Source organism: Oryctolagus cuniculus, chromosome 2 (assembly GCF_051225735.1).
Source record: "Oryctolagus cuniculus isolate XC-2025 breed Fujian yellow rabbit chromosome 2, ASM5122573v1, whole genome shotgun sequence".
Taxonomy (NCBI): Eukaryota; Metazoa; Chordata; class Mammalia; order Lagomorpha; family Leporidae; genus Oryctolagus; species Oryctolagus cuniculus.
The window spans coordinates 136,535,873-136,560,273 of record NC_142868.1 but is presented as its reverse complement, the minus strand read 5'-3'; the positions used below and the strand labels follow the sequence as shown (position 1 = coordinate 136,560,273).

The 24,401-nt window shown below is 51.7% G+C and overlaps 1 protein-coding gene, 1 long non-coding RNA gene and 1 pseudogene across 31 annotated transcripts in view; 2 read left to right on the top strand and 1 right to left on the bottom strand.

Moving 5' to 3' along the window:
• LOC103347658 (nucleophosmin pseudogene) lies at window positions 1-982 on the top strand (annotated as a pseudogene). Its single transcript, XR_016229847.1, has one exon. The product of XR_016229847.1 is annotated as a nucleophosmin pseudogene (transcript).
• Window positions 983-3,843: 2,861 nt separating this feature from the next.
• LOC149128065 (uncharacterized) lies at window positions 3,844-14,581 on the bottom strand. 3 transcript variants are annotated; one of them, XR_016230296.1, is made up of 4 exons: window positions 14,446-14,581; window positions 13,383-13,581; window positions 6,815-6,912; window positions 3,844-6,222 (listed from the first exon to the last, which is right to left on the bottom strand). It is a non-coding gene; the product is annotated as an uncharacterized LOC149128065 (long non-coding RNA). The 3 variants fall into 3 exon arrangements; XR_016230297.1 differs by lacking the exon at window positions 6,815-6,912; XR_016230295.1 differs by lacking the exons at window positions 3,844-6,222; window positions 6,815-6,912 and adding an exon at window positions 11,444-11,677.
• The window catches only part of DYSF (dysferlin), a 189,747-nt gene continuing 178,949 nt past the window's right edge, over window positions 13,604-24,401 (top strand). For 12 of the 27 annotated variants that reach the window (XM_002709783.6, XM_002709780.6, XM_002709778.6 and 9 more), the window contains exon 1: window positions 13,604-14,139. In XM_002709783.6, the coding sequence (XP_002709829.2) occupies window positions 14,052-14,139 (88 nt within the window). In that variant the 5' untranslated portion in view covers window positions 13,604-14,051. Of the gene's footprint in view, window positions 14,140-23,064; window positions 23,322-24,401 lie in introns of those variants that run through there. The other 15 variants (XM_051842782.3, XM_051842780.3, XM_089327568.1 and 12 more) reach the window with 4 other exon arrangements.

The window sequence follows — 24,401 nt, the reverse complement described above, 5'->3', positions numbered from 1 at the left end:
AACCCAGTTAGCCCGATTACAGTCACACTGGCAACGTTGAAAATGTCTGTACAGCCAACGGTTTCCCTTGGGGGCTCTGAAATAACACCACCTGCGGTCTTAAGGTGGAAGTGTGGTTCAGGGCCTGTGCATAGTAGCGGACAGCACTTAGTAGCTGTGGAGGAAGATGCAGAGTCAGAAGACGAAGAGGAAGAGGATGTGAAGCTATTAAGAATATCTGGAAAACGATCTGCCCCTGGAGGTGGCAGCAAGGTGCCACAGAAAAAAGTAAAGCTTGCTGCTGAAGAAGATGAAGATGACGACGATGATGATGATTTTGATGATGAGGAAACTGAAGAAAAAGCTCCAGTGAAGAAATCTATATGAGATACCCTAGCCAAAAATGCACAGATATCAAACCAGAATGGGAAAGACTCAAAACCATCAACACCAAGATCAAAAGGTCAAGAATCCTTCAAAAAACAGGAAAAAACTCCTAAAACACCAAAAGGACCTACTTCCGTAGAAGACATTAAAGCAAAAATGCAAGCAAGTATAGAAAAAGGTGGTTCTCTTCCCAAAGTGGAAGCCAAATTCATCAATTATGTGAAGAATTGCTTCCGGATGACTGGCCAGGAGGCTATTCAAGATCTATGGCAGTGGAGGAAGTCTCTTTAAGAAAATAGTTTAAACAGTTTGTTAAAATTTTGCGTCTTATTTCATTTCTGTAACAGTTGATATCTAGCTGTCCTTTTTATAATGCAGAGTGAGGACTTTCCTTACCGTGTTTGATAAATGTTGTCCAGGTTCCATTGCCAAGAATGTGTTGTCCAAAATGCCTGTTTAGTTTTTAAAAAAAGGTTTTGCTTGGTTTTAAGTATGTATGGAATGTTATGATAGGACACAGTAGTAGCAGTGGTCAGATGTGGAAATGGTGGGGAGACAAATATACATGTGAAATAAACTCAGTATTTTAATAAAGTAAAAAAAAAAAAAAAACAAACCCAGTTAGAGTTTTCCTAAGTAAATGTTTAAAGCTCTGTTTCAGATGAGAAATTTGACAAACACTTAAACCATAAGGAAACTAAACAGAACAGTGTTGAGTCGTCACTATCCTTTTTCTCATATAAACTCCAGATTGAGTAATTGACTTGTGTTTCAGTCCTCACTTAAGAAATGCATTCTTTGACCTTAAACTTCAAGTCACAGTAGGGAAGGCTGCATGTGCTAAAAGGTCACTTGCAACTTGAGAACTGCTAGAAGGAAGGCGAAATCACGTCCCCTTTCTTATGTTCACCCCAGGCCTTATCGAGTGGAATAGCTTAGTTCCTAAACATCTGTGTCTTCTGATCTCTTACTGCCAAGCATGCTAATTAAATAGGCATCTAATGCAGCTTCAGGGCCTGTGTTAAGTCTCGTGTTAAGGTTGTGGAGAAGAGGTTGGAAAATGCAGACAGGTGCCCCAGCAGGCCTCTACATGCGGGTGCTGTGACTTGCTTTCAAGTATTCACCTCTCTCCTTGTGTGCCTGGGAGTCACTGACAAGGCGACTGCCCTAGTTTGAGCTAGTCAGAGGAATCCAATGCACTTTGCCCTGGTGAATTTCCAGTTTGAGCCAATGAAACCTAAGGGGAAGTTTGCCCAGTCCTGCTGACAAAGAAGGGAGCTCCTTTGGAAAAGTGCAGTAGAAATTGTGCCTCTAACTTGGCAAACCCTGAGCGCTTCTGGCTGCCAGCCTATAACCACAGGGGTCTCCAGGCTTTGGAAGAAACCTGTGCTGAAGCCAGTGAAGCAGAGAAATAGTAAACACTTGGTCCCAGGATTACATCCTTGAGCTACTGCATCAAACAGCATGCAATCTACCCTATCTCTGGACTTAAGTCCTTAGAGCTAATGTTACCTTATAAATGTTACAAGTCATTTTTTTCTGGGTTCCTCTTTGAGTAAGAGAGTTCGACCTTTATCCAATTGTCAGAATTTTTTCAGAGCCTTTTGAGATCAAAGTGTCCCACATTTAACAATCACATTTAAATGTCCTCTACTTCAGTGATGTAAAAGAACCCTGTTTAATCTCATCCTTTGTCTTATGTAATATTGTTGCTTTTCTTGTTTGTATGAGTGATGTCCAGTAGGCTCCTGTTCTTGTTTATTTCCCAACCTTGCCCCTGACATCCACACTCGGTGTGCCTCTGTCCTGACCCATAGAGAACAGCAATCTCCCTCTGCACCCCCACTGGACTCCCAGTGCCAGTGGTTAGAACCTCCATATGACTTAGGGTTTCCAGAATGTTTAGGCTGCTTTGTTAACTACTCAGCAGAATCTCATTTCAGGCTAGGAACTTCAGACACTTGAAGATTCTCCATGGCATTCCTATCATTGGCTGCTGGTAGATGGAGTTTTTCTAAGTCCTGACTTCTCATGCTATGGCCAGTTTTATTTTTAGGTAGTTCTAATTCTTATCTTCCCCCTAGAATTCAGATCTTAAAAACCTGTAATCCAAGAGAAAAGTTACTAGCTCAACACTGCTGATCAGGAACTTTGAGTGTTTTTCCACTTGTCCCACCGATCTCTCACCACCCTTCTTTACCCTGTGTTCTGCTCCAGGAGGCTGACACATAGGCTCCTACTTTTTTTGGTGGCTTTCAACCAGTGAGGAACAATGGCAGGGGATTGGACAGAGGAAGCACTATTGTATTTTTTTCTCTCAGCTCTCTCCCTTCAAGATCACCTCTTTCTGGCTGTGTCATTCAACCAGAAATCACTGTACCTCTTAATATAGCATTATTTATAGGACTCTCCTGCTTCCAATAACAAGTAACTACTATGGTTAGTTTTAGGGCACCCTACAGGCCTTTGTGCTTCCTTAATAGCCTGTCCACACTTTTGTAAGTCATTTCTTTATTATTGGCTTTTACTCAGTTTAACGGAATGTCAGTATCCATCTATGAGGGGTCTTCTGAAGTTCAAGAAAAATGCATATGATAAAGTACCAAAATAACTTGTCTTTTAATTCAAAATTTTCATGAACTTTTGGAAGTACCCTTGTATTTCTAGTTGGACCCAGACTGATCAAATAATTGTTAATGGGAAGCTGGCTGTAGGAAACTGACCCTCAAAACTGGATTCTGGGCAAACAAAAATGACTAGTTATATTAATAACAGATAAATTGGACTTCAGAGTAAAGGGTATAACTAGAGACGATGAGAGACAAAGATCCATCAAAAAGATACAGCAATAAGAACAATACAGCGATTTCAAACCAAGTTTGAAATCAGTGAAGTAAAAACAGCTAAGAAGAGGAATAGACAAATCCAATTATAGTTGGGAACTTCAGTACCCACTCTCAACAATTGATAAAACTTGTAGAGAAAATTAGTAAGGGTATGGAAAGACTGAACTTGATCATCAGTCAACATATTTAACTCATTTATAGAACACTACCCAATAACAAAATACATGTTCTCTTCAAGTGTCCATGGAATATACACCAAAATAAACCATATGCTGGACTATAAAAGAAACTCTTTAACAAACTCAGAATAACTCAAATAATACAGAATATGCCCTGTGGGCATAATGGAATCACATTAGAAATTTAATAAAATCACCAAATGTGTGGAAATAAAGCAGACAGCACACTTAGAATCCATGGATCATAAAGTTTCAAAGATTTTTTAAACAAAAATCAGTATCTTGGGATACAGTTAATGAAGTGCTGAGAGGGAGATTTATAGCATTATGCTAAAATCACAAACGAAAAAATATCGAATCAGTAAGTTCCTAACACAAGAAACTGGAAAAAATTTAGCAAACGAAACTCAAAGCAGGAAGAATGAAGGAAACGATAAAAGAGCAAACACGAGTGAATTTGAAAACAGGTGAACAACATAAAAATTTATGTAACAGAAATCTGGTTCTTCAAAAAAAAGTTGACCAAGGTAAGACAGACATAAGCCACAAATATTAGGAAGGGAATAGTGAATAGCACAGCAGATTCATCTGCTGGGTCACTCCCCAAATGGCCACAGTGGTCAGGGCTGAACCAGGCTGAAGCCAGGAGCTAGGAACTCCATCTGGGTGTCCCATGTGGGTGGCAGGGACTCAAGTACTTGAGCCATCATTTACAGCTTCCCAGGTGCATTAGCTGGGCACTGGATCAGAAGCAGAGTAGCCAGGACTCAGAACAGGCACCCCAATATGGGATGCAAGCATCCCAAGGGACAGCTTAACCTGCTGCAGCACAACACCTCTTGTTGGTCTCCATTAGGTTGCATGCAGCAGGTCCCTTCTCTCATCGGTTCATCTTGTAGAGATAGAGTTGTCCCTAAGATAAGACATGACCAGATACTTTGAGCCACTGTGACTTGCCCAAATGCCCACAGAGTAGCAGTCTCTGTCACCTGCCTGGCTTGCCCTTGGACTAGAATCATGTCTGTTCATTCTGGTCTCCAGTTTCCCTTCTCTCACACTCACCTAGTGCCTTCTGCGAGTGTGAGAGTTTCTGTGCAAGGATACACTGTCTTGATCTGCAAGACTGACTCTGAACAAGGTGTAGGTCTCACTCCTGTTGGTTTCTATAAATACCTCTATTGGTAAAAAAAATACTTCCAGCTTTTTTTTTTAAGATTTATTTGTTTGTAAATAAATAAGAGGGAAGGAAGGAGAGAAAGATCTTCCATCTGTTGGTTCATTCCCAAAATGGCCACAAGGGCCAAGGCTGGACCAGGCTGAAGCCAGGCTTTTTATCTGGGCCTCCTATGTGGGTGGCAGAGGCCCAAGCACTAGAGTCATCTTCATAAACATTATTTCTAGACTCATCTAAAGTTTTAATCCCATGAAATACAAGTCTCAATAATAACAGCTAATATTTATCAGATGCTCACTGTGCGCTATAATGTTATCCTATGGGACAGGTATTCTTATATTCTCAGTTTTACAGACAAGGAAACTGATGCTTAGGAAGATAACTTGCCCAAGGCAATACGGTGAGTAGATCTAAATTTTGAATCCAGGCAGTGTGGCTTCAGCTTCATCCTTTTACACTGCTATCATTGTTCTTTTCTTGTCCTACTGGTTTTACAGTTTTTGGCTGAATCTTATCTACCTCAGCTTTTTGCCCCCCACCCCCACCACTAAAAGTCACCTGTAGCCGTCTGCTCTGTCCTCATGCGCAAAGAGCACATTGATCTGGTGTTTCGGTTATGGTCCAAGTAGCCAAAGCCCATTCTTTGACACCACCCACGTCAGTGGTGCCCGCTTTGTTTTCTGCATGAGAACAAATGAGACATTCTGCGAGCCAGATTCCTAGGCCATTCTCAGAAATGTCGGTTCCCATGGTCTGGGAGTGGAAGGGCCCCAGCTGTGTCCATTGTTCGTAGGAGGAGCCTGATGAGGGAGGCCTTCTTCCCCACCACACTTTGCGAGGCACTGGTAAATCAAATGCTCATTCTTCTTTCCTTTCCAAAGTCCTGGCCTTCAGGGAGAGACAATGACAGAGTCACCAGTGTGCTGCCCGCTGGTACAATCTCCCGGTGAATCAGAGTACAGGGTGGGTTCATGCGGTAACGGAGGCCAAGAGGCTCCACACTGCGCATGTGCGAACCGGAGACCCGGGCAAGCCCGCGGAGTCTGAAGGCCTGAGGAGGAGCCACAGAGGGGCCTGGAACCAGCAGCTCGGCTCCTAAGTGCGAGGGAACTGAGACTTGAGCGTCCCGGCCTCGACAGATTGGCTGCTGCGGCCCACGCCGGGGAGGGCAGCTCTTTCCTGAGCCTCCGGATCTCCGCACCAACCCTTTCCTGAAATGCCCTCACGGAGACACGGAGCAGTCACGCTCGCCAGCTCTCTCTGCCTCCTTGACCCCAAACTGACGCGGAGCCTGCCCGTCCCAGCGCGTGCTGTTTGCCCTCCGTCCTGCCTGGAGCCGCCTCACCCTCCGGAACGCCTTCGGAAGGAAGGCCGGGCGGACTTGCCCCTCGGGCGGGCCGCGGGCCTGGGCGTTCCTGGCGTTTCAGACCAGAGGCCTGCGCCTCCCCCGGCCCTGCGCTGCGCTCCCTTGCACCGTCGCAGCCATGCCTGAACACACCGGAGAAAGTCAGTTCTGTGTCCTGAGTGCCTCCTCGTGTTTCTGTCGGCAGATTCTCAGCAGAGCCCATTTCGTGGGAAATGGAAACCCTCCGCCAGGGGCAGCCGCGTGGCCTCGGGAGACAGCGTTTTCACACTTCCTCTTCTTCTTTTTGTCTTTCTAGTAGAAAATAGTATCAAAAGTGTCCCTTAGTTTCTCCGCGAGATGGGAGAGCCGGCCTCCTCCCCACCCCCACCTCCGCTCTGAAGCAGCCAGGAGTGGAGGCTTCTGAGCCCCAGCCCTTTCCAACAATAGCCTGGTTGTCAAAGGCTCAGTGCTTCCTGTGGCTGCGCAAACCATGGAGGCTTAAAGCAGCACACTTAACTCTCTGAATTCTGGGGACCAAAAGTCCAAGGTTGAAGTGTCATCAGGACTTGCAGGAGACTGGATTCCTTGCCTCATCTGGCTGCTCGGACTGTGTATTATTATTATTGTTATTACTTCAAAGGCAGAGAGACAGAGAAAGTCCTTCCATCCTCTGGTTCACTCCCCAAATGACTGCAACAGCCAGGGCTGGGCCAAGCTGAAACCGGGAGCTAGGACTCCATCCAGGTCCCCCATGTGAGTGGCTGGGATCCAAGCTCCCAAGCCATCATCCACTGCCTCTGAGGATGTGCATTGGCAGGAAGCTGGACTGGAAGCGCAGCTAGGCCTTTGACAGAGGGACATAAGCATCCAAGCAGTGACCCAAGCTGCTGCACCAAGCACCCACCCCATGTATTCCTTGGCTTGCGGCCGTCTTACTCCACTCTGCCTCCATCTTCACATCACCTTCTCTGTGTGCACTTGGCTGGTCTCCTCTTACCTTTCCTATAAAAAGGCACATGTGTTTTAGGGCCCACTGGGGTAACTCAAGATTGACTCCCTAGCCTTAATTTGATTACATCTTTTGCAGGTAAAGCAACATTTACAGGTTCTGGGATTAGGAAGTGAATGTAGCTTTGCCCAGGCGTTGTTACTGCCTGCCATGCTTGGCTGTGGCACGTAGGCATCCTCTGTGGTCAGCCCCCAGAGAGGAGGCAAATTAAACCCACCCCCTTGGAAGAAAAGGGCAGAAACACACAGGACATGTTTGCATTTGATAGGATATAGAGGATAAAGGAAATCTTTTTGACCAACCTCAGTGTTTCAGGTAACTTCTTACCTACTAAGATAAAAAATAATAAAAATCCCCATCTAGGTTAAAAAGAGAGACACCTCAAATTTTGGAAGACCTAAAGTATGCTTTCCACACCTTTTATTCCCATTACCTTCACCACAAAATATGATTATACCCACCTTACAGATGAGGAAACTAAGACTCAAGGAAAGCAGATCTGGCAGTGGCTGTGAGGTCCCTGGGCTCTAGCCCTCCATTGCCACTTCCCCTGACCGACCAGATTCACTGTCTCCATCACGGCATGTGATCCCAGAAGACCTGTAGCAAAACTGCGCTGACCTCGAGGTTTCAAATAATTTTTCCCTGAACTGCTCAAGTTGGGAAGGGCTCTGCTTGTTAATTCTTTCCCAGAGGAGAAACCAAACTGTAACTCCAGGGAGAATTTTAAGAATTGAACAGATCCAACTGGTAAATATAGCTGCATCTGGGCAAATACACATAAATCCTTATATAACCTCAAGTTGAGCAGAGTTTACTTATTGAAACAATAAAGGTAGAAGTCACAAGGGAAAGAATTGATAAACTTCAGTGTAAATATGTGGGGCCAGCACTGTGGTGCAGCGGGTTAACTCCCTGGCCTGAAGCTCTGGCATCCCATATGGGCGCTGGTTCTAGACCTGGCTGCTCCACTTTCGATCCAGCTCTCTGCTATGGCCTGGGAAAGCAGCGGAAGATGGCCCAAGTCCTTGGGCTCCTGTACCCGTGTGAGAGACCCGGAAGAAGCTCCTGGCTCCTGGCTTTGGATCGACGCAGCTCCGGCCATTGCAGCCATCTGGAGAGTGAGCCAGCGGATGGAAGACCTCTCCCTCTCTCTGCCTCTCCTTTCTCTGTGTAACTGACTCAAGTGAAACAAATAAAAAAATCTTAAAAAAAAAAAAAAAGACTGGCGCCATGGCTCACTAAGCTAATCCTCTGCCTGCAGCGCCAGCACCCCGGGTTCTAGTCCCGGTTGGGGTGCCAGATTTTGTCCCAGTTGCTCCTCTTCCAGTCCAGCTCACTGCTGTGGCCCAGGAGTGCAGTGGAGGATGGCCCAGGTCCTTGGGCCCTGCACCCGAATGGGAGACCAGGAAGAAGCACCTGGCTCCTGGCTTCGGATTGGCGCAGTGGCTGGGTGCAATGCACTGGCCGTAGTGGCCACTTGAGGGGTGAGCCAACGGAAAAAGGAAGACCTTTCTCTCTGTCTCTCTCTCTCTCTCACTGTCTAACTCTGCCTGTCAAAAAAAAAAAAAAAGTAGCCTCCCACCCCCATAAACTCCACACATTCTTTCTGTGCAGAAAGAAATATTGAACAATTTTTTAAAAAGTGTAAATATGTGTGACTTCTGCTGCTTAGCCAGGCTGGCTACAGGGTAGAATTCGTTTCACTGCAGCGGGCAGGCAGGGGACTTAGCAGCCTTCTCACCTTCTCCTACCCCTGTCCCTTACCCCTTATTCTTCCCCAGAGCAATCATAGAAATGAGAATTCCTGGCCCCCTAGAAACCAGGATCCTATTTCCCCAAAGACATCCATAAGACCTAAAAATGTTACTCTAGGGGCTGGCGGTGGGTGCAGTGGGTTAAACTGTTGCCTATAACACTGGCATCCCGTATCAGAGTAATTGTTTGAGTCCAGGCTGCTCTGCTTCTGATTCAGCTCCCTGCTAACATGCCTGAGAGAGCAGTGGATGATGGCCCAAGTAATTGGATGCCTGCCACCCACATGGGAGACCCATTTGGAGTTCCAGGTTCCTGGCTTTGGCCTGGCCATTGCAGCCATTTGGGGAGTAAATCAGCAGATGGAAGGTCTCTCTCTTTCTTTCTCTCTCTCTCTCTCACTCTGCCTTTCAACTAATAAATAAATCTTTTAAAATGTATTCCCCTAACTCCCCTTTTTCTTTCTGTCTTAGTGGATCTTAAGGATCTTCTATATCCCACAGTCAATCATAAGACCCCCATTTCAGAAGAGGCAGGAGGCAGGAAGGCTGGCCAAGCAGGCTGAGAAGAATCTGCACAGACGGGCCTTGCTGAGTTTCCCCACCCAGTTTATTAACATCGGGTCATGTGCAGTCCCGTGTGTACAGGACCATCCACGCTTCATCAGACCTAGGCATGAACGGATAGCTCCATGGGTCTTCAAGCTGAAGGCTCCCATGTCATGTAAAACTGTGACCAAATACATTTGTGTTGTTCTTGTTAGCCTGTCTTTTGGTGGAGAGGCGTTGGTCGTGACTTTACGATGCGCGGGAAGGATCACCGTCTTGCCTAGCTTCACAGTGCTCGGCCTGGGAGAGCCACAGAGTGTGATTGATGCATCACCTCTGCAGCAGTACAGGAAGCCCTAAGCCTCCCATTGTGTTCATCTCAGCTCCAGCCACACACACAGGCCAGCCTCTCTCAGTCCCAGCTCCAGTTCTTGGAAGAGAACAATCTGATTAGTTCAGCTTGGGTGGCCTCAGAGAAAATAGTTCTTTTGATTAGAGATGATACCCAACCTTGTCCTACTCAGGATGGTGATTTACTCGTGATGCCCCACAAAAAAGCCCTTGATGATAATACACACACACATACACACACACACACACACACACACATACCCCTAGGCCTCACCTTGTCCTCTGAGCAGTGTTCTGGAATACATCAATGCTCTAATTTCTCATGTTCTCCACTCTCCTATCTTAATTCCAGAGGAGAAGAGAAGGTAGAAATACAAGACACTGGGGGTGCTTTATATGCCTTGGCTACCATAGCCAGGGTTCTTTTGTAGCAAGAAGCGAAACTGTGCTTCAAGTTACCCTGGGTCAAACATGGAGGGACTCACCACCAAGACACAGGGTATGTCAGCCAGCATTGCTGGCTGCACTGAGCAGCCAAGCATGGGCATCCTGGGAGAGCTGTGGGAGTTCCCAGAACAGAGGCAAGTTGGAGGCCATGGCTTGGCAGATGGACAGGACTGAGGCAGCAGGTGCCACAGCTGTGATCCTCCAACCGAGAGCAGGACAAGGGTGCTGACCTGCCGTCACTGCAGCTGCCACATCCGGCTTCCTGGAGCTCCTGCAGGAATGACCTCAGTGCTGGGACACAGCATGGCATGGCTGAGCCTTAGGCCACCCTGTGCGGTGACAGGGAGAGGGAGGCCCTGGCTCTGGAGTTTCCAGAAGAGAGGCAGCGTTTTCATCTCCCTGGAGCACCCAGTGAGTGGGGAGAGCCTGTTTTAGGTAGGGCAGCTTCAAAACTGAGAGCCACAGATGGCAAAATTCCACCGTAAGGGCTATCTCGGCAGCCTTGGGCACGGAGGCGTCTGAGCAGTGGGACCCAGCTACAACTGCCCCCAGGAGGGTCTCTGCCTCCTGTTCCCCCATCCCACCTTATTCTGATCTCTAGCTCTGTTCCTCTCACTGTAGGCATGAGCCTCCTTTTTTTAAAAAATTTTTTTCAAGAGGTAAAGAGACAGAGACATACATAGGAGCTCCCCTTTGCTGGTTCCCCCTCGCCCAAAGCCACAACAATCAAGACTGGGTCAAGCTAAAGCCAGGAGCTGGAAATTCAGTCCAGGTCATCCACGTGGGTGGGAAGGACCCAGCCACCTAAGCCATCACCTGCTGCCTCCCAAGGTCTCCACTGGCAGGAAGCTAGAGTCAGGAGCTGGAGTGGGGAGATCAAACTCAGGACTCCAATGTGGGACCCAGGTAGCTTGACGGTGTCTTAACCCCTTGGCCGGATGCCTGTCCCTGGGCCTCTCATTCTACTCATCTCAGCTTCAACCACACACACAGGCCAGTCTCTTGCCATCCCAATTCCAGTTCTTGGGGACACAATCTGATTAGTTCAGCTTGTGTGGGTTCAGTGACTATGGTTCTTTTAAATGGAGCCGGTACCCTAAACATGTCCTACTCACTCTGTTGAAGAATAAAATGTGGGTGTGTATGTGCTGAGACTGGGCTGTGCAGAAGGAACGTGAAGACCCCTTCTCTCCAACAAAGGAAATAACAAAAAAGCCCAGTTCTTTTCAAATAACTGCAGTCACGGCATCTCTACCAGCAGCTGGGTGCTTCCTTAGATCCTATTTTTGCTCTGCCATGCCACAGGTTCATGTTACTCTGCATTTGGATAGAGCCAGACTGTAACTTCTTTAAAAATAGATGATAATTTGGGTTTCCCTGTACCAGCAGGGACTCTTATTCCATGTCCCAGTGAAATTATATATTTTTGTAAAAATATTTATTTATTTGAAAGTTAGAGTTATACAGAGAGAATGGAGAGGTGCAGGGTGTGGGAGGGGTCTTCCATCCACTGGTTCACTCCCCAGATGGCCACAATGGCAGGAGCTGCACTGATCAGAAGCCAGGAGCCAGGAGCTTCTTCCAGTCTCCCATGCAGGTGCAGGGGCCCAAGGACTTGGGCCATCTTCCACTGCTTTCCCAGGCCATCAGCAGAGAGCTGGATTGGAAATGGAGCACCCGGGACTCAAACCAGCACCACATGGGATGCTGGCACTGCAGGCAGTGGCTTTACCCGCTACGCCACAATGCCAGCCCCTGCAATTATATTTCAGCTCCCTATTTTGCTCCCGTCTCTAAAACCTGCATCTGGCAAATGCCTGCCACATACAAAGCACCTGTAAATGTGGTTAACTGAGCCACTGGATCTACCAGTCAGCGAGTCACTTCACCGGAGCCAAAGGGGCTTTCTTCAGCAACACATGAGGGCCGGGTTCTGCAGTAAGAGACTTGATTACTTCACCTGCACTGCAGGGTGTCCTCCTTCCTCTCAGTGTTGCCTTATTTCATGCTCTCCATTTCCACAGCCTTGTTCCTCCTCACCATCATCTCCTGGCGCAACCCTCTGCTGCGTCTTGTTACACTGGCTGCTTGGACCCCATTCTCCAAAGAGCAGCCAGAGGGAGCTTGTGAGAAGCCGATCAGATCCTGCAGCTTCCCTGGATTTGGGGCAGCCTCTCCAGACTGGCCTCCCCCCTTATCTCCACTCCAGACAAGGTGTTCTCTTCTCTCCCTTCTCCCCCACGGCCTTGCCCCACTCCCTTCCTCCTCTCTGGAACGCTCTGCCTCATCTACACCTCAGTCTTGTGCAAAAACTACTAAATGGCCTTCAGATCTTCCCTCAAGCAGCCCTCCCTGGGGCCACTATTGGCCTCATTTTAACTTCATCGCCACTTTCTCACAGCTGTCTCCATAGTCACATTCCAGGGCTTCAGTGAGTGAATTTCAGAGGCACAGAATTCAGCCCCTAACCGGCACTTCCCTTCTGGCTCACCATTGTGTCCCTCTCACCGGAATCTGGACAGACAGTGCCTGGGTTTTTGTAGGACTTGATCAGCACCTGTAATGACTGGATTTCAGCTCCATCCCTCCCCCACGAAAAGGAAGAGAGGCCACAATTGCTGCATAAGGATCAAACGTGACCACAAGAAGTGTTTGTGATGCTGATTTTGAAATTACAGACTTTTAGGGAAGTGTGGCTCCCTCCTCCCACCTCAGGACAGGACAAAACCAGCCCCTTCAGCAGCTGACCCTTGCTGCCCTGGGTGTGTCTGCTGCCCCCATGGGCTGCAGCCGGTAAGTTTTGCTAACAGCTGCACACCCAGGCAACTGTCCCTCTTTAGAAGGTGAGTCATGGGCTGCTGGGAGTGTGGACCTGCGTAGCTCTGGGAATGCAGTTTAGCCATAGGTACGGGAACCTAAAAACAGTGGTGTCTTGCAACTTTCTAATTCTAAGGTTAGAGCCTGAGGCAACTGGTGGGGTGTGGGTGGGGATGGGCTCAAGACACACTTATAACCAACCCAGTTTTAACTCTTTAAAATATTTCTCACTATGATAGTCGTGCTTTGGTAAATCTGGTCCATTCCTATGGTAGGCAGTTAGGTAGCAATCATTGAGAAGAATTCTATGAAGAGTTTTTAACAATGCAGGAAAACGTTATGTTGCAAAATAACAGATTGAATATACACTCCGATCTCAGGTGTATTATAAATACGGTCATTTACATGCATATTCATATTGACAGGGAAAATCTGAATTGGTAAATGCCCATATGTTAGTACTGTTATTTATTTATTTTTAGAACCAGAGATTTTTCTTTCTTTATGCTTCTTGTGTTGAAATTAGTGTGTGTTGCTTTTACAACCTGAAAAGACCGGCAACGTTGTGTGCGGAGTCGGTACTGCCGGTCCATGGAATTCTTAGCTCCGGGTTTCTCACAGGGAAAGAGGCCGCTGAGCAGCCCTTCCGGGAGAATCTCTCGTCCCAGGTTTCTGGAGAGTGCTGGAATCCCCGCAGCCGGAGGAGGAGGAGGAGACGACCGACCGGCTTGGCGTGGCGCTCCGCTGGGGGTGGAAAGGCAGGGGAGGGGCTGAGCGAGCTCTGTGCTAGGCTGGGTGCCTGAAACCCTGGTCCAGCCCCCGGCCCTCGCGGCCACCGCCCAGCCCGCTGTTCCATGGCCAGGTGCAAAATGCCTTGTCATCTGGAGAGCCCGCGGCCGGAGCATTGAATTACAGCTCAATGGAGCCCCGCTAGGGCGGCGGGCGCGGAAGCAGAGCAGAAGCCCCTGTTCTCGGAAGGCCCGCTGAGCGGCCAGGTGAGCACAGCCCGGGCAGCGCAGCCGAGGCAGGGTCCGAGCCTTGCCCAGTGGAGCAGCCCGGGGGTGGGGTCTGTTCGCTTTTAAGAGAAGAAGCTCGGAGCCGAAAGCCGAGCCTGCCCTCCCCGGGAGAGGACCCACTAGCTGCCCCTCTGCCGTCTGCGACCTTCCCCAGCCCTCCAGGCGCCCTGGGCGCACGGAGCTCTGCTCGCGCCAGACATGCTGAGGGTCTTCTTCCTCTACGCGGAGAACGTCCACACCCCGGACTCCGACATCAGCGATGCCTACTGCTCCGCGGTGTTCGCAGGTAGGAGGGGCTCGCGGAAGGGTCAGGGAGGGAACACCCGGGCTCTCCACCCCTGAGAGCGCCCCGAGGTGGGAGACAAGGCTCCCCAGCTCCGCTTCGACCGAGCCTGAGTGTTGCAAAGATACGCGTCCTCGGTTGGAGCGACTCAGAGGGAAACTGAGGTAGAGAGCGAGAGAGCGCGCGCCGGAGAGCGAGACAGAGCGAGCGAGCGAGAGCGAGCGCAGAATGGCGCTTCTAGGGCTGGAAGCTGAGCCCGCGTCGGCCCGAGGGAGGCCAGGAAGGCAGGATCCGCATCTCTGCTCTCACCTCTCCCTTTCTCTGAGAAGAGGTCTTTTCCGCGCTGGGCAGCAAAGCGCCGAACTGCAGGGCTCCTCTCCCCAAAGGCCTGGTCCCATCCTATTTATAACCCGCTCTCCCCTCCTGCCAGCGCCTGGCGGCTCTCCCTGGCCTTTGCTCGCCCTCAGAGGCTGGGCTGGCAGGCCACTGGGGGCGGAGGCTCGCCCACCCCTCCAACAATCCTGAGTTTGCCCTGGGCACGGCCCTGGGGAGGTTAGCAGCTGGGACACAGCGGTCACCAGCAACAAACCTCAGGGGCTTTGTCCTCTCTCTCACCCCACCAGACTGGTGCACGCACGTGGTTTCTGGTTTCCATCATCAGATGGGGTCTCCCTGAGCAGGAAGATCTTTTCAGGGTTAGGCCTGCACTTTTCCTCAGTGAGGGCCAAGCCAGAGCTGGGGTCTCCAGCAGCTGGGTCTTTGGGTTTGAAGTCATCACGGGGGAGAAGGACAGCACGTTGTTTGAGCTCTGTGCACTCAGCCCCTGTTATCTGACAGAGCGGACTCCTGATCTACCTATCTTCCCCATCCGCACCCCCAGGCCTCGAGAAAGCACAGCATTGGTTGGCTCCTGGCCATCCAGCATGGAAAAGTTCCTTTCCCTTTCCTGAGCTCCGGGATCCACTTGTTCACAGGCGCGAGCACAGTTTGGAGCACCGTGGGCTCCCTCGCATGCTCCCTAGAGCCGATGTCCTGGTGCACGCCCACCGCACCCACTAGGGGTGTGAGGTTTGGGGCCTTAGCGCACTGACTGGAAGCGAGAGCAGGGCTTTGGTGCAGGTGAAGCGGGAGCTGTGATGCGGGTGATGGCGATGCTGCAGCTGTGTGTTTGTCCTCACGTGCTGCCTTGGCCTGTTCTCCACCAGTTTCCATGGGGCCTCCGGAAATGAGCTCTCTCAAGGTGTTTCCAGCAGGGAGGACACAGGGGTCAGTGAGGGTCTCTCGTGTTTCCTTTCTGCATCCTCAGCTCTGGGCAGGGCAGGCAGGGCCTGGCTGAGGGCCCTGGGTTCCTTGTAGCACAACTGCAGGGGGCAGCGTTCACCATTTGCACTGTAAATGCCCCTTGGTGGGGGCGGGGAGCACAGGCACTTGTGCATTAAGCAGCCCCCTTGCAGCAGTGCCTCTGCCTCCAGCTGCCTTCTCAGTCTCTCCCCTGAGCACTGAGTTGGCTTTGTGAGTGGTGCCCCCTGCAGTGGTACAAATGCACACCCCCCCCCAAGGTGGGCCGCAGCTCCTGTTCTGGGGGAGGGGGGCTTGTCTCTGCTGTCTGCCTGCCTGGAGCCACATTTTCCTCCACCTTCCCCATCACACCCCCTCCCGGATGCCTGGGCCACACTTGCCTTCTGCCTCAGGCAGTGGAGTACCTACTTCCACCCCGGCAGACTCAGAGCAGCAGTGCAGAAAGGAAATAATGAATAATGAATGGCAAGCACTTTCTAACCCAGAAGAGCTTTCCCCAACAGGAAGTGGTCCTGGTGTGGCTTCTACTCTGTCTTTATTTTGGCCCCCAGGGCCTGTCTGTGGGGCAGGCTCCCCCTCCTCTGTCCCCAGCCTCTCCCTTGGTCTGCACCTGCCAGGTGTCGGGCCCCAGGCCTGCCCTTTGCCCACTGCCAGGCTTCTCTGGCCGGGCTCCCCCTTCCTGGCTCTCAGGCCTGGCTGCAGAGAAAGAAAATATATTGTTTGCTCCGATCAAGAGCCTCTGAGCCGGGGGAGGAGGCCGGCTGGAACCCCCACTCTCAGTCTTCACTGTCACTACCAGGCAGTCAAGGGGAATGCAGTCCCCCCTCCCCCAGCCACTGGCCACATTCCACCCCCTGCATTTGCCAGGCTCCTAGGCCATGTCCAAATTTGGCCTCCCCGCGGCTTTCAGCCCTACTCACTCCCCTTCTCCCAGTCCAGGCCCAGCTGGTGAACGGTTACACGGAAGGCTCTGGGCTCAGGGCAAAACACCCTTCTGGGAAGACTCCCCCTCCCTGTCTGGCCTGGAGCTGACTTCCAGGCCTCTGGTTTTTCCCCTGAAGCCCCTCCTTTGGCTATCTGATTATATACCCCATAAGGACACCTGCAGTTCCTCTGTGCAGGTGTAGATTAACCTCGTGCTCACAGCAGCTCTGCCAGGCCGAAGGGCAAGAACATTAATATTATCCCCTCTTGACAGATGAGGCTGTGGGCCCAGAGGAGGCCAGGGCCTGGCCACAGTCACACACTGGCCACAGCACACCCCTCCCCCATCGTCTGTGCTCTCTGTTATTATCAGCATCCTGGGCTCCTGAAGAGGAAAGTGCTCTGGGACGCGTACCCCGCGCTGCCCACACTCAGCACACCCAGGGCAAGGCCTGAGTGGGAACAGGGAGGTGTGTGTGTGTGTATGGGGGGGGTACCCTGCAGGGGGCTGGATTAAAGTAGGGGAGCGACAGGCCTCAGGCAGCGCACGGTGAGGCAGATGACCAAATGATGGAAGATTCCTATTTGTCAAATGTGTATTTATCTCACAGTTAGGGAACGGCAGCTCGTTCAGCACAAATAATGTGCCATTTTGAGATGCTGTCTCTTTAAAACCCTGCCACAGTGTTATAAAGAGAGCTATTTAACAGACACAGTGCTTGTTATGTACCCCACCTTTTTCAGAGAACATTTAAGATGAGCTACACGCTGGCCCAGTTGTAATTGATATCAGGCACTTTACACACGTAGGCCTCAATTAATCTTCCTAGAAGCAGATATGTTAGCAACTATCACCACCCCCTTTTACAGAGGAGGAGACTGAGGCACAAAGAGGGTAAGTGACTTGCCTAAGATTTTGGTGGAGTTGGGATTCAAGCAGTCTGGTTGCAGAGTCCTCCTGCTCCCACCTTGTCTTCAGCCACTCTGGTACCTACCTCTGTTTTATGGGGACCAGGACTGACATAGCAGGTAAGGCCCTCTCCCCTACCCTTCTGGAACTAGCATCCCAGGTTCAAGTCCTGGCTAATCCAGCTTTCTGCTAATGTGCCTGGGCAGCAGCAGATGATGGCTCAGGTACTTGAGTTCCTGCCACCCACACTGGGAGACGTGATGGAATTGCTGTCTCCTGGCCACAGCCTGGGTAAGCCTTGGCTGTTGTGGCCATTTGAGGAGTGAACCAGTGAATGGAAGGTTGAAGATCTGGCTCTCTCTGTCACTCTGCCTTTCAATACTAAATAAATAAATATTTTAAAAAGATCTGATTTACCAGGGAACGGGGTTTGAACCCATGTCTTTATTATTATTATTATTATTATTTCTTTATTTGAAAGGCTGAAAGAGAGAGAAGGAGAGAGAGAGAGAGAATTTTCCACCTGCTAGTTCACTCCACAAATGGCTGCAACAGCCAGGTCTGGGCCAGGCCAAAGGTAGGAGCCAGAAACTCTGCAAACAGCTAGGGCAGAGCCAGGCCAAGCCAGAAGCCAGGGATTCCATCTGGTTACCCATATGGGTGGCAGGGGCCCAAGCACTTGAGCCATCATCTGCTGTCTCCCAGGTGCATTAGTAAGAAGTAGATCATGCTGCTACTTGGGATGCCTACATCCCATATGAATGCCTGTTCAAGTCCTGGCTCCTCTGCTTGGGATGAGCTGAGGCCAGAGCGATGGAGGCGGGCAGCCTGTGGTGGGTGTGGCAGATACTTGGTCATGCACATCTAAGAAGACTTTTTATATCTTTTTGGCATGGTAAATTCTGTAATCAGCTGTTTGTTCAGCCACTGTCCTGCCAGGCTAGGCACAAGGTGGCCGGTGACCATCCCGTATGCCCCCAGGGACTCTGGTCCTATCTCCTCTGGATGTCCTTCCTAGAGCTGCCCTTCTTAGCTGAGGGTATTGATTTGCCTGCCTGATGACTGACTGTGCTCCCACCCCTCTCCCCAGGCCACACTCATTTCTCTACAATCTGCATTCTTTCCACATGTGTTCATTAGCGTGGGATGTCAGCAAGGGGCGTGTGAAGGGCTACCTTGGGCCACGTGCTGTGCTGGAGGCACTGCTGTTTGGTTTAGTCCTCTCAACACCTCTGTGAAGGACTCTGAGAGGTCCCCAGGCCTCAGGTCACCTGGCAAGAAGAAAACGTGGCCTGGGACACAAGCCCAGGACCATCTGCTTGTTCCCACTGTGGGTGGGTGCTTCCATGGCAGTCACGTGACAGAGGCTGCAGCCAGTATCAGGACTGCACCTGCATTCTACACTCTGGGAACACACAGGTGCTGTCAAGCCTGGCTGATTGGATGGCAAGATCCATGGGGCACAGATTCTTAAATGAATGCAAGGGGTGAGGGGGGGAAGGATGGGTTGGCTCATCCACGCTTCCGGAAGGTTTTGGACATTGACAAATGTGCCCTGCAGGACTCGTGTGCATGAACTCATGTGCAGTGTTGCTCTCAGTGCCAATTCCCGGGCCTTTTTGCTTCCTGGATACCTCATGTTCAGGCCCTGGGGAAAAACAAAGCCCTGGACAACACCAGGAAAACTCCCAGAGCAAGGAGGGGCGTGCTTTGAGGAAACTGCCTTGATGATCAGGGACATGGACCGCAGATAGGTGACAGGAGAACTCACAGACGCGTGCCTGTGGAGGGAGGCTGGCAGGTGACCCAAGATTAGGCCACTGGTGGCAAGTGAGCAGCCCCCTTCCCCAAGTCCCTTTCTTCAGGGCCCAGATGTCAGTTTTGGGTGGAGAATTGGGGGGGTCCAGGTACCAGTTTCTCTGATTGTTTTAACTTTTTTTTTTATTTGATAGATAGAGTCAGACAGTGAGAGAGAGTGACAGAGAGAAAGGTCTTCCTTCTGTTGGTTCACCCCCTAAATGGCCACTACGGCCGCTGTGCCGACCTGAAGCCAGGAGCCAGGTGCTTCTTCCTGGTCTTCCATGCAGGTGCAGGCCCCAAGCACTTGGGCCATCCTCCACTGCCTTCCCAGGCCACAGCAGAGAGCTGGACTGGAAGATAGCAACCGGGACTAGAACCCAGCGCCCATATGGGATGCCGGTGCAGCAGGCAGAGGATTAACCAAGTGAGCCACGGTGCCGGCTCAGTTTCTCTGATTTTTTTTTTTTAAAGATTTATTTGAAAGGCAGAGTTTCAGAGAAAAAAAAAAGAGAGAGAGAGACAGAGAGAGCTCTTCCATCTGCTGGTTCACTCCCCAAATGACTGCAACAGGTGGGACTGGACCAGGCCAATGCTAGGAGTCTGGAACTCCATATTGGCCTCTCACATGAATGGCAGGGGCCCAAGCAGTTGGGGGAATCTTCTGCTGCTTCCTAGGCACATTAGCAGAGAGCTGGATCAGAAGTGTAGCAGCCGGGACTCAAAGTGGCACCCATATGGGATGCTGGCGTCACAGGTGGTGGCTTAACCCTCTATGTTACAGTGCCGGCCCCAGTTTCTCTGATTTTTAAAGAGAAGCTGTAAATCAAGATTGGTATGGAAAACCTAATGCTTAATTAAGGCCTAATTTTGTTATAAGACATTGTATCGTCAAAGGCAGTACCTCTGTGTGTAGGTTGGATGTGTCCCAGGGGACACTAGTGACAGCCTCTGATACACAGGGTTTTGTCTCATCCTGGAGGCTGAGGGCCTGGGCTCTCCAGAGAGCAGGTGCCAGTGCCTTCCTTCCCCCAATGACAGAGCCACATCTGCTCAGATCCCATTGGCCAGCGCTCTTTCATGGCCACATCTAGCTGCAGGGTGGGCTGGGAAATGTAATCTTCCTATTTGGGTGGCATGTGGTCTGGAAAAACTCTGTCTACGGAAAAGGGGGACATATGTGTGTTGGGGGGAGGTGAGGTTTCAGCCACGCTGTCTGTTAGGGCTTCATTCCTGATGGGTGTCTGCTCGGAAGGAAACGCCGTTCATGGCACCCCCATAGGAAGTGTGCAAGGAAACAGCTCTCTTTGGGGAGATGTCCCGAACAGTGAACAGAGGCTCTGGGCAGGAAGTTGGAAGGTAAGGTGGGAGAGAGGATGTGTGCAGGGCTCAGGGCACTGGCTATTGCTTTTCTGGTTTGCAGAACAGGTGTGTGGAGCCCCGGTTCCTTGGACACAAGCCGAGGGTTTGTAAAAGCTATGTTCTTGTGGAAAGCTTAGATATTCCCACAACAGATTTCCTGTACCGACTCTGACAGATTGGCACAGGGGTAGGGAAGGATGCATGTGGCTGGGAGAAAGCAAAAAGCCAGGAAGTACTGCAGCACAGAGGAAAACGGAGCCTCATAATATCTGAACTTTCCCCTAGGGGGCAGTGCCCTGCCTTCTTGGAGGAGATATTCTCATAGGGAAGAGGAAAAAGACACAGGTGATCCCTGCTGGAGCCTGGGCATAGAAGGCGGGGGGAAGGGGATGCGGCTTTAAATGGGGTGCCCAGAGGTAGTCCCCTTTGAGAGGAGGGCTGAAGGAAGGTTGATGAACATACAGTCAGGGGAAGCAGCAAGCAAAGGCCCTGAGGGTGCCGGCCTGACCTGCCTGAGACAGCTGGAAGGCTCACATACTTGAAGAAGGATGTTATCTCCCCACCCCCGCCACTCCCACCTCCCCCAGGGAGGGGCAGGAGAGAAGGTCAAGGAGGTCACACAGGGACTTGGAGTTTAGTGAAGTGGGAGCCTTTCAAGGGGCTAGAGTACAGGATGCCAGCGGGTCACACTGACGGGTAGGAGCAGGAGCCGCTGGGGCGTCTGTGGCCACCACACAGGCAAGTGCTGACGGTGGCTTCAGCCAGGGTTACCATGGAGGTAGTGGGGAATGGTGGGATTCTGGATATTTTTTGAAAATATTTATTTATGTAAAGGCAGAATTAGAGAGAGAGGGAGAGACACAGAGAGAGATCTTCCATCCATTGGTTCACTCCCTAAATGGCTGCAATGGCCGGAGCTGAGCCAGACTGAAGCCAGGAGCCAGGAGCTTCTTCCGGGTCTCTCATATGGGTGCAGGGGCCCAAGGACCTGCACCTGGGCCATCTCCTGCTGTCTTCCCAGGATCGGAAGTGGAGCAGCCAGAACCAGAACCAGTGCCCAGACTGATGCTAGCACCGCTTTACCAGCTACGCCATAGCACCGGCCCCTGAACATATTTTGAAGGAGAACTGATAGGATTTGCAGGCTTGGCGACATAGGTGGGTTCAAGAGAGAATGGAAGGGAGAGATTGGAGACAGAAAGTAGGGACAGTGCTTTCAAAGAGTAATGCTGTGAAGAGAACTGAGTGGTGGCTGGAGGGGTGAGGGGTGCAGAGGCTGTTTATGGCCAGACAGTAGTGTGCAGATGGAATAATCCAGGAGACAGGGAAACACGGCATTGTGTGTGTGTGTGTGGAGGGGGGTGGGTTACTGGGACCTTGTCAAGGAGAGGAAAGGGGGGGTGAGCCTTATGCCCCAGTGTCCTGTTGGTTTTAGGAGCGCGATGATTCCTCCATGAGCACAGGAGGGAAGGCAGAGGAGGGCAGCACAGATGCAAGGGGATCAGCAGGAGCCCGGGAGCCTGGGATGCTCTCTGCTCTGTAAATGGGACATAAATGGAGGGCGGGTGGGTGGGGGGTGCTGGAGGTTTGGGGATGGGGAACAGTATGAAATCATTAACCAGGAGAGTTAGTAAGGGGCTGCTCGGGTTGGGCGTCAGAACTGTCATGTGACCCTGGTCAGGTGGGCTGGATGACCCTTCTGTAGCACCTAGGGTGGTGACTGGGTGTCTAGGAGGCAGAGCAGCCGGTTCAGCCCCAGAGGGAGAGAGGGGGAAGGGAGTTGAGGTTTGTGCAGAATGGTGAGAGTAACCGGGCACTGAATTTAGGCTGAGTACGCCTGGTGGTAGTGGGAGGAAGGGAGGGACAGTGCCCTGGCTGTTGCCAGGTGCTGGACTGTTGGAGTTACAGAAGTGACAATCCATGGCTCCGGTGGTCAAGGGGTTCCTAAGCTGGAAAGGACCAGACATGGGCTCAGCCACAAGCAGCTGTCCCCACAGTAGGGGGATGGGAATCAGGTGTGTAGGGATCCCTGGGTTGGAGGGACCGTGTAGGAGATGGAATAAGCAGCGGCTGGACCCCCGGAGCTACAAAGAAGGCAGTATGAACACAGACCTCTGCCTCTGGAGACCAGAGACCCTAGACAGCCCTAGAGAAGGCGCAGAGGCGGGGTCTCGGGCACCGGGACTTCGGTGTCTTCCTGACTCTGGTTTCTGATCTGGGCAGCCAGCGCGAGCTGAGGGGCCTGGCTCTCCAGTGCAGGTACCGCTCAGAGGCGGGGCTTGGTCCGAACTGGGCGTTCCTGTCCCCCGCACACTCCTCAGAGCTCTAAGTGGCCAGGGACTCGCTCTCCTCTGCCCCCTACTCCCCATTCGCTATGGGCGCACGGCGGCCCGCAGCGTGAGCTGGGGTCACTAGAGGGTCCCGCGTGGGGCAGGCTCGGCGGCTCCGCGTCCGCGGTAGGAGAACACACGGTGGCCCGCGTCAGCTGCGCTTCCATTCCCGGCTGGAGGCGGGGACCCGCGAAGCCCAGGACCAGCACCCGCAGGGCTCCGGTCCAACCTCTGCTCCTCCCCGCCCGCCTCAGGCAGGGCGGATCTGGGTAGGGACCAGAGGGAGGGTCCGCCCCACGGGTGTCCGGTGTCATCCCAGGGGCCTCCCCCAGGCATCGGCCACTTCTCTGTGGAAGCACAGTGAAGGTGACGGCTCCCTTTTGGCGCGGGAGCCTGGGAGGTGGGTGCCTGGGCCCGGTGCTCGCACTCCAGAGCTGCCGGCGCTCCTCTGGGCGCCCAGGACCGCCGAGCCATGCTGTGCTGCCTGCTGGTGAGGGCCAGCAACCTCCCCAGCGTGAAGAAGGACCGGCGCAGCGACCCTGTGGCCAGCCTGACTTTCCGAGGTGAGAGCCCCGGGTCCGCGGCTCTGACCCCCGCCCTGACCCCAGTCCGCGCCAGTTATTCCTCTGCCAGTGAGGACAGAGACCTCAGCCCTGACTTGTGCTGCCAGCGATGGGGAAGAAATAGCACAGGAGATGCCTTCGGGCTGTGGGGCTTTGGAAACCCGAGTGCCACGCTTTGTCCTGGGCCATCGCTCTTCCAAGAGCTGCCCCCGAAGGGACACGAATGAGTCCCAGCCCTAACCGGGTAGTGGGGATGGGGGTGGGTTGGCAGATGGGTATGGGACCCATCGAAAACTGAGCAGCAGATGGTGCGGTTTGCTGTTGTGTCTTTGTTTCATTCATTCATTCGCCGCTGCCCCCGCCCCCCATCTTTGTTGAATGCTGGCCAGGTTGAATCTGTGGTGTCTCTCGGGAAAGAACTGGGAGCAGAATAGGATGGGTACGGCCTTAAGACAAGAAATTCAGAATGTTTTTTCCAGAGTCAAGAAGCTTCAGCCCCTATGGGTGGTGCTAGACCAGAGAGGGTCTGCTGTGTTGGGGGGAAGCAGAGTCCCACCCCCACCAGGCATCCCCAGAGAGGTCTGCTCTGTTGGGAGGAAGCAGAGTGCCCCCCCACCCTCTCACCAGGCATCCCCAGCTCTCACTCCAGGGCAGAGGTTCCCACGGGAGGGGGAGTCTCAGAAGGGGAAGGGAAGAGGAAAGATCTGTCAAAATGAAGAGGAAGAACAATAGTTATGAGTCAGACACTCAGTGTGGCAGGGAAGCAGAAGTGAGGAGACGAGAGAGGGCTTCCTCTTTGCCAGGACTCCTGCTCCGCGCCTTTGTGTAGTTAGAAATGTGTGCGTGGCTCACAAGTGTGGTCAGATGGGGAGGGAAAGAGACAGGGGTTTGCATGAGATTTGAAAGGGGGGCTCCCAAGCAGTTCTTTAGCTCTGACCATAAGCCCCATCATGTCCCTCGGCACCCTCCACATAATAGCAACAGGGCAGAGACACACACAGTGTGGCCGAGGGAGACCTACATATAGTGTGATTTATGTCATTTTGGACAGTTTTGTGATTTTCATGTACTGGTGACATA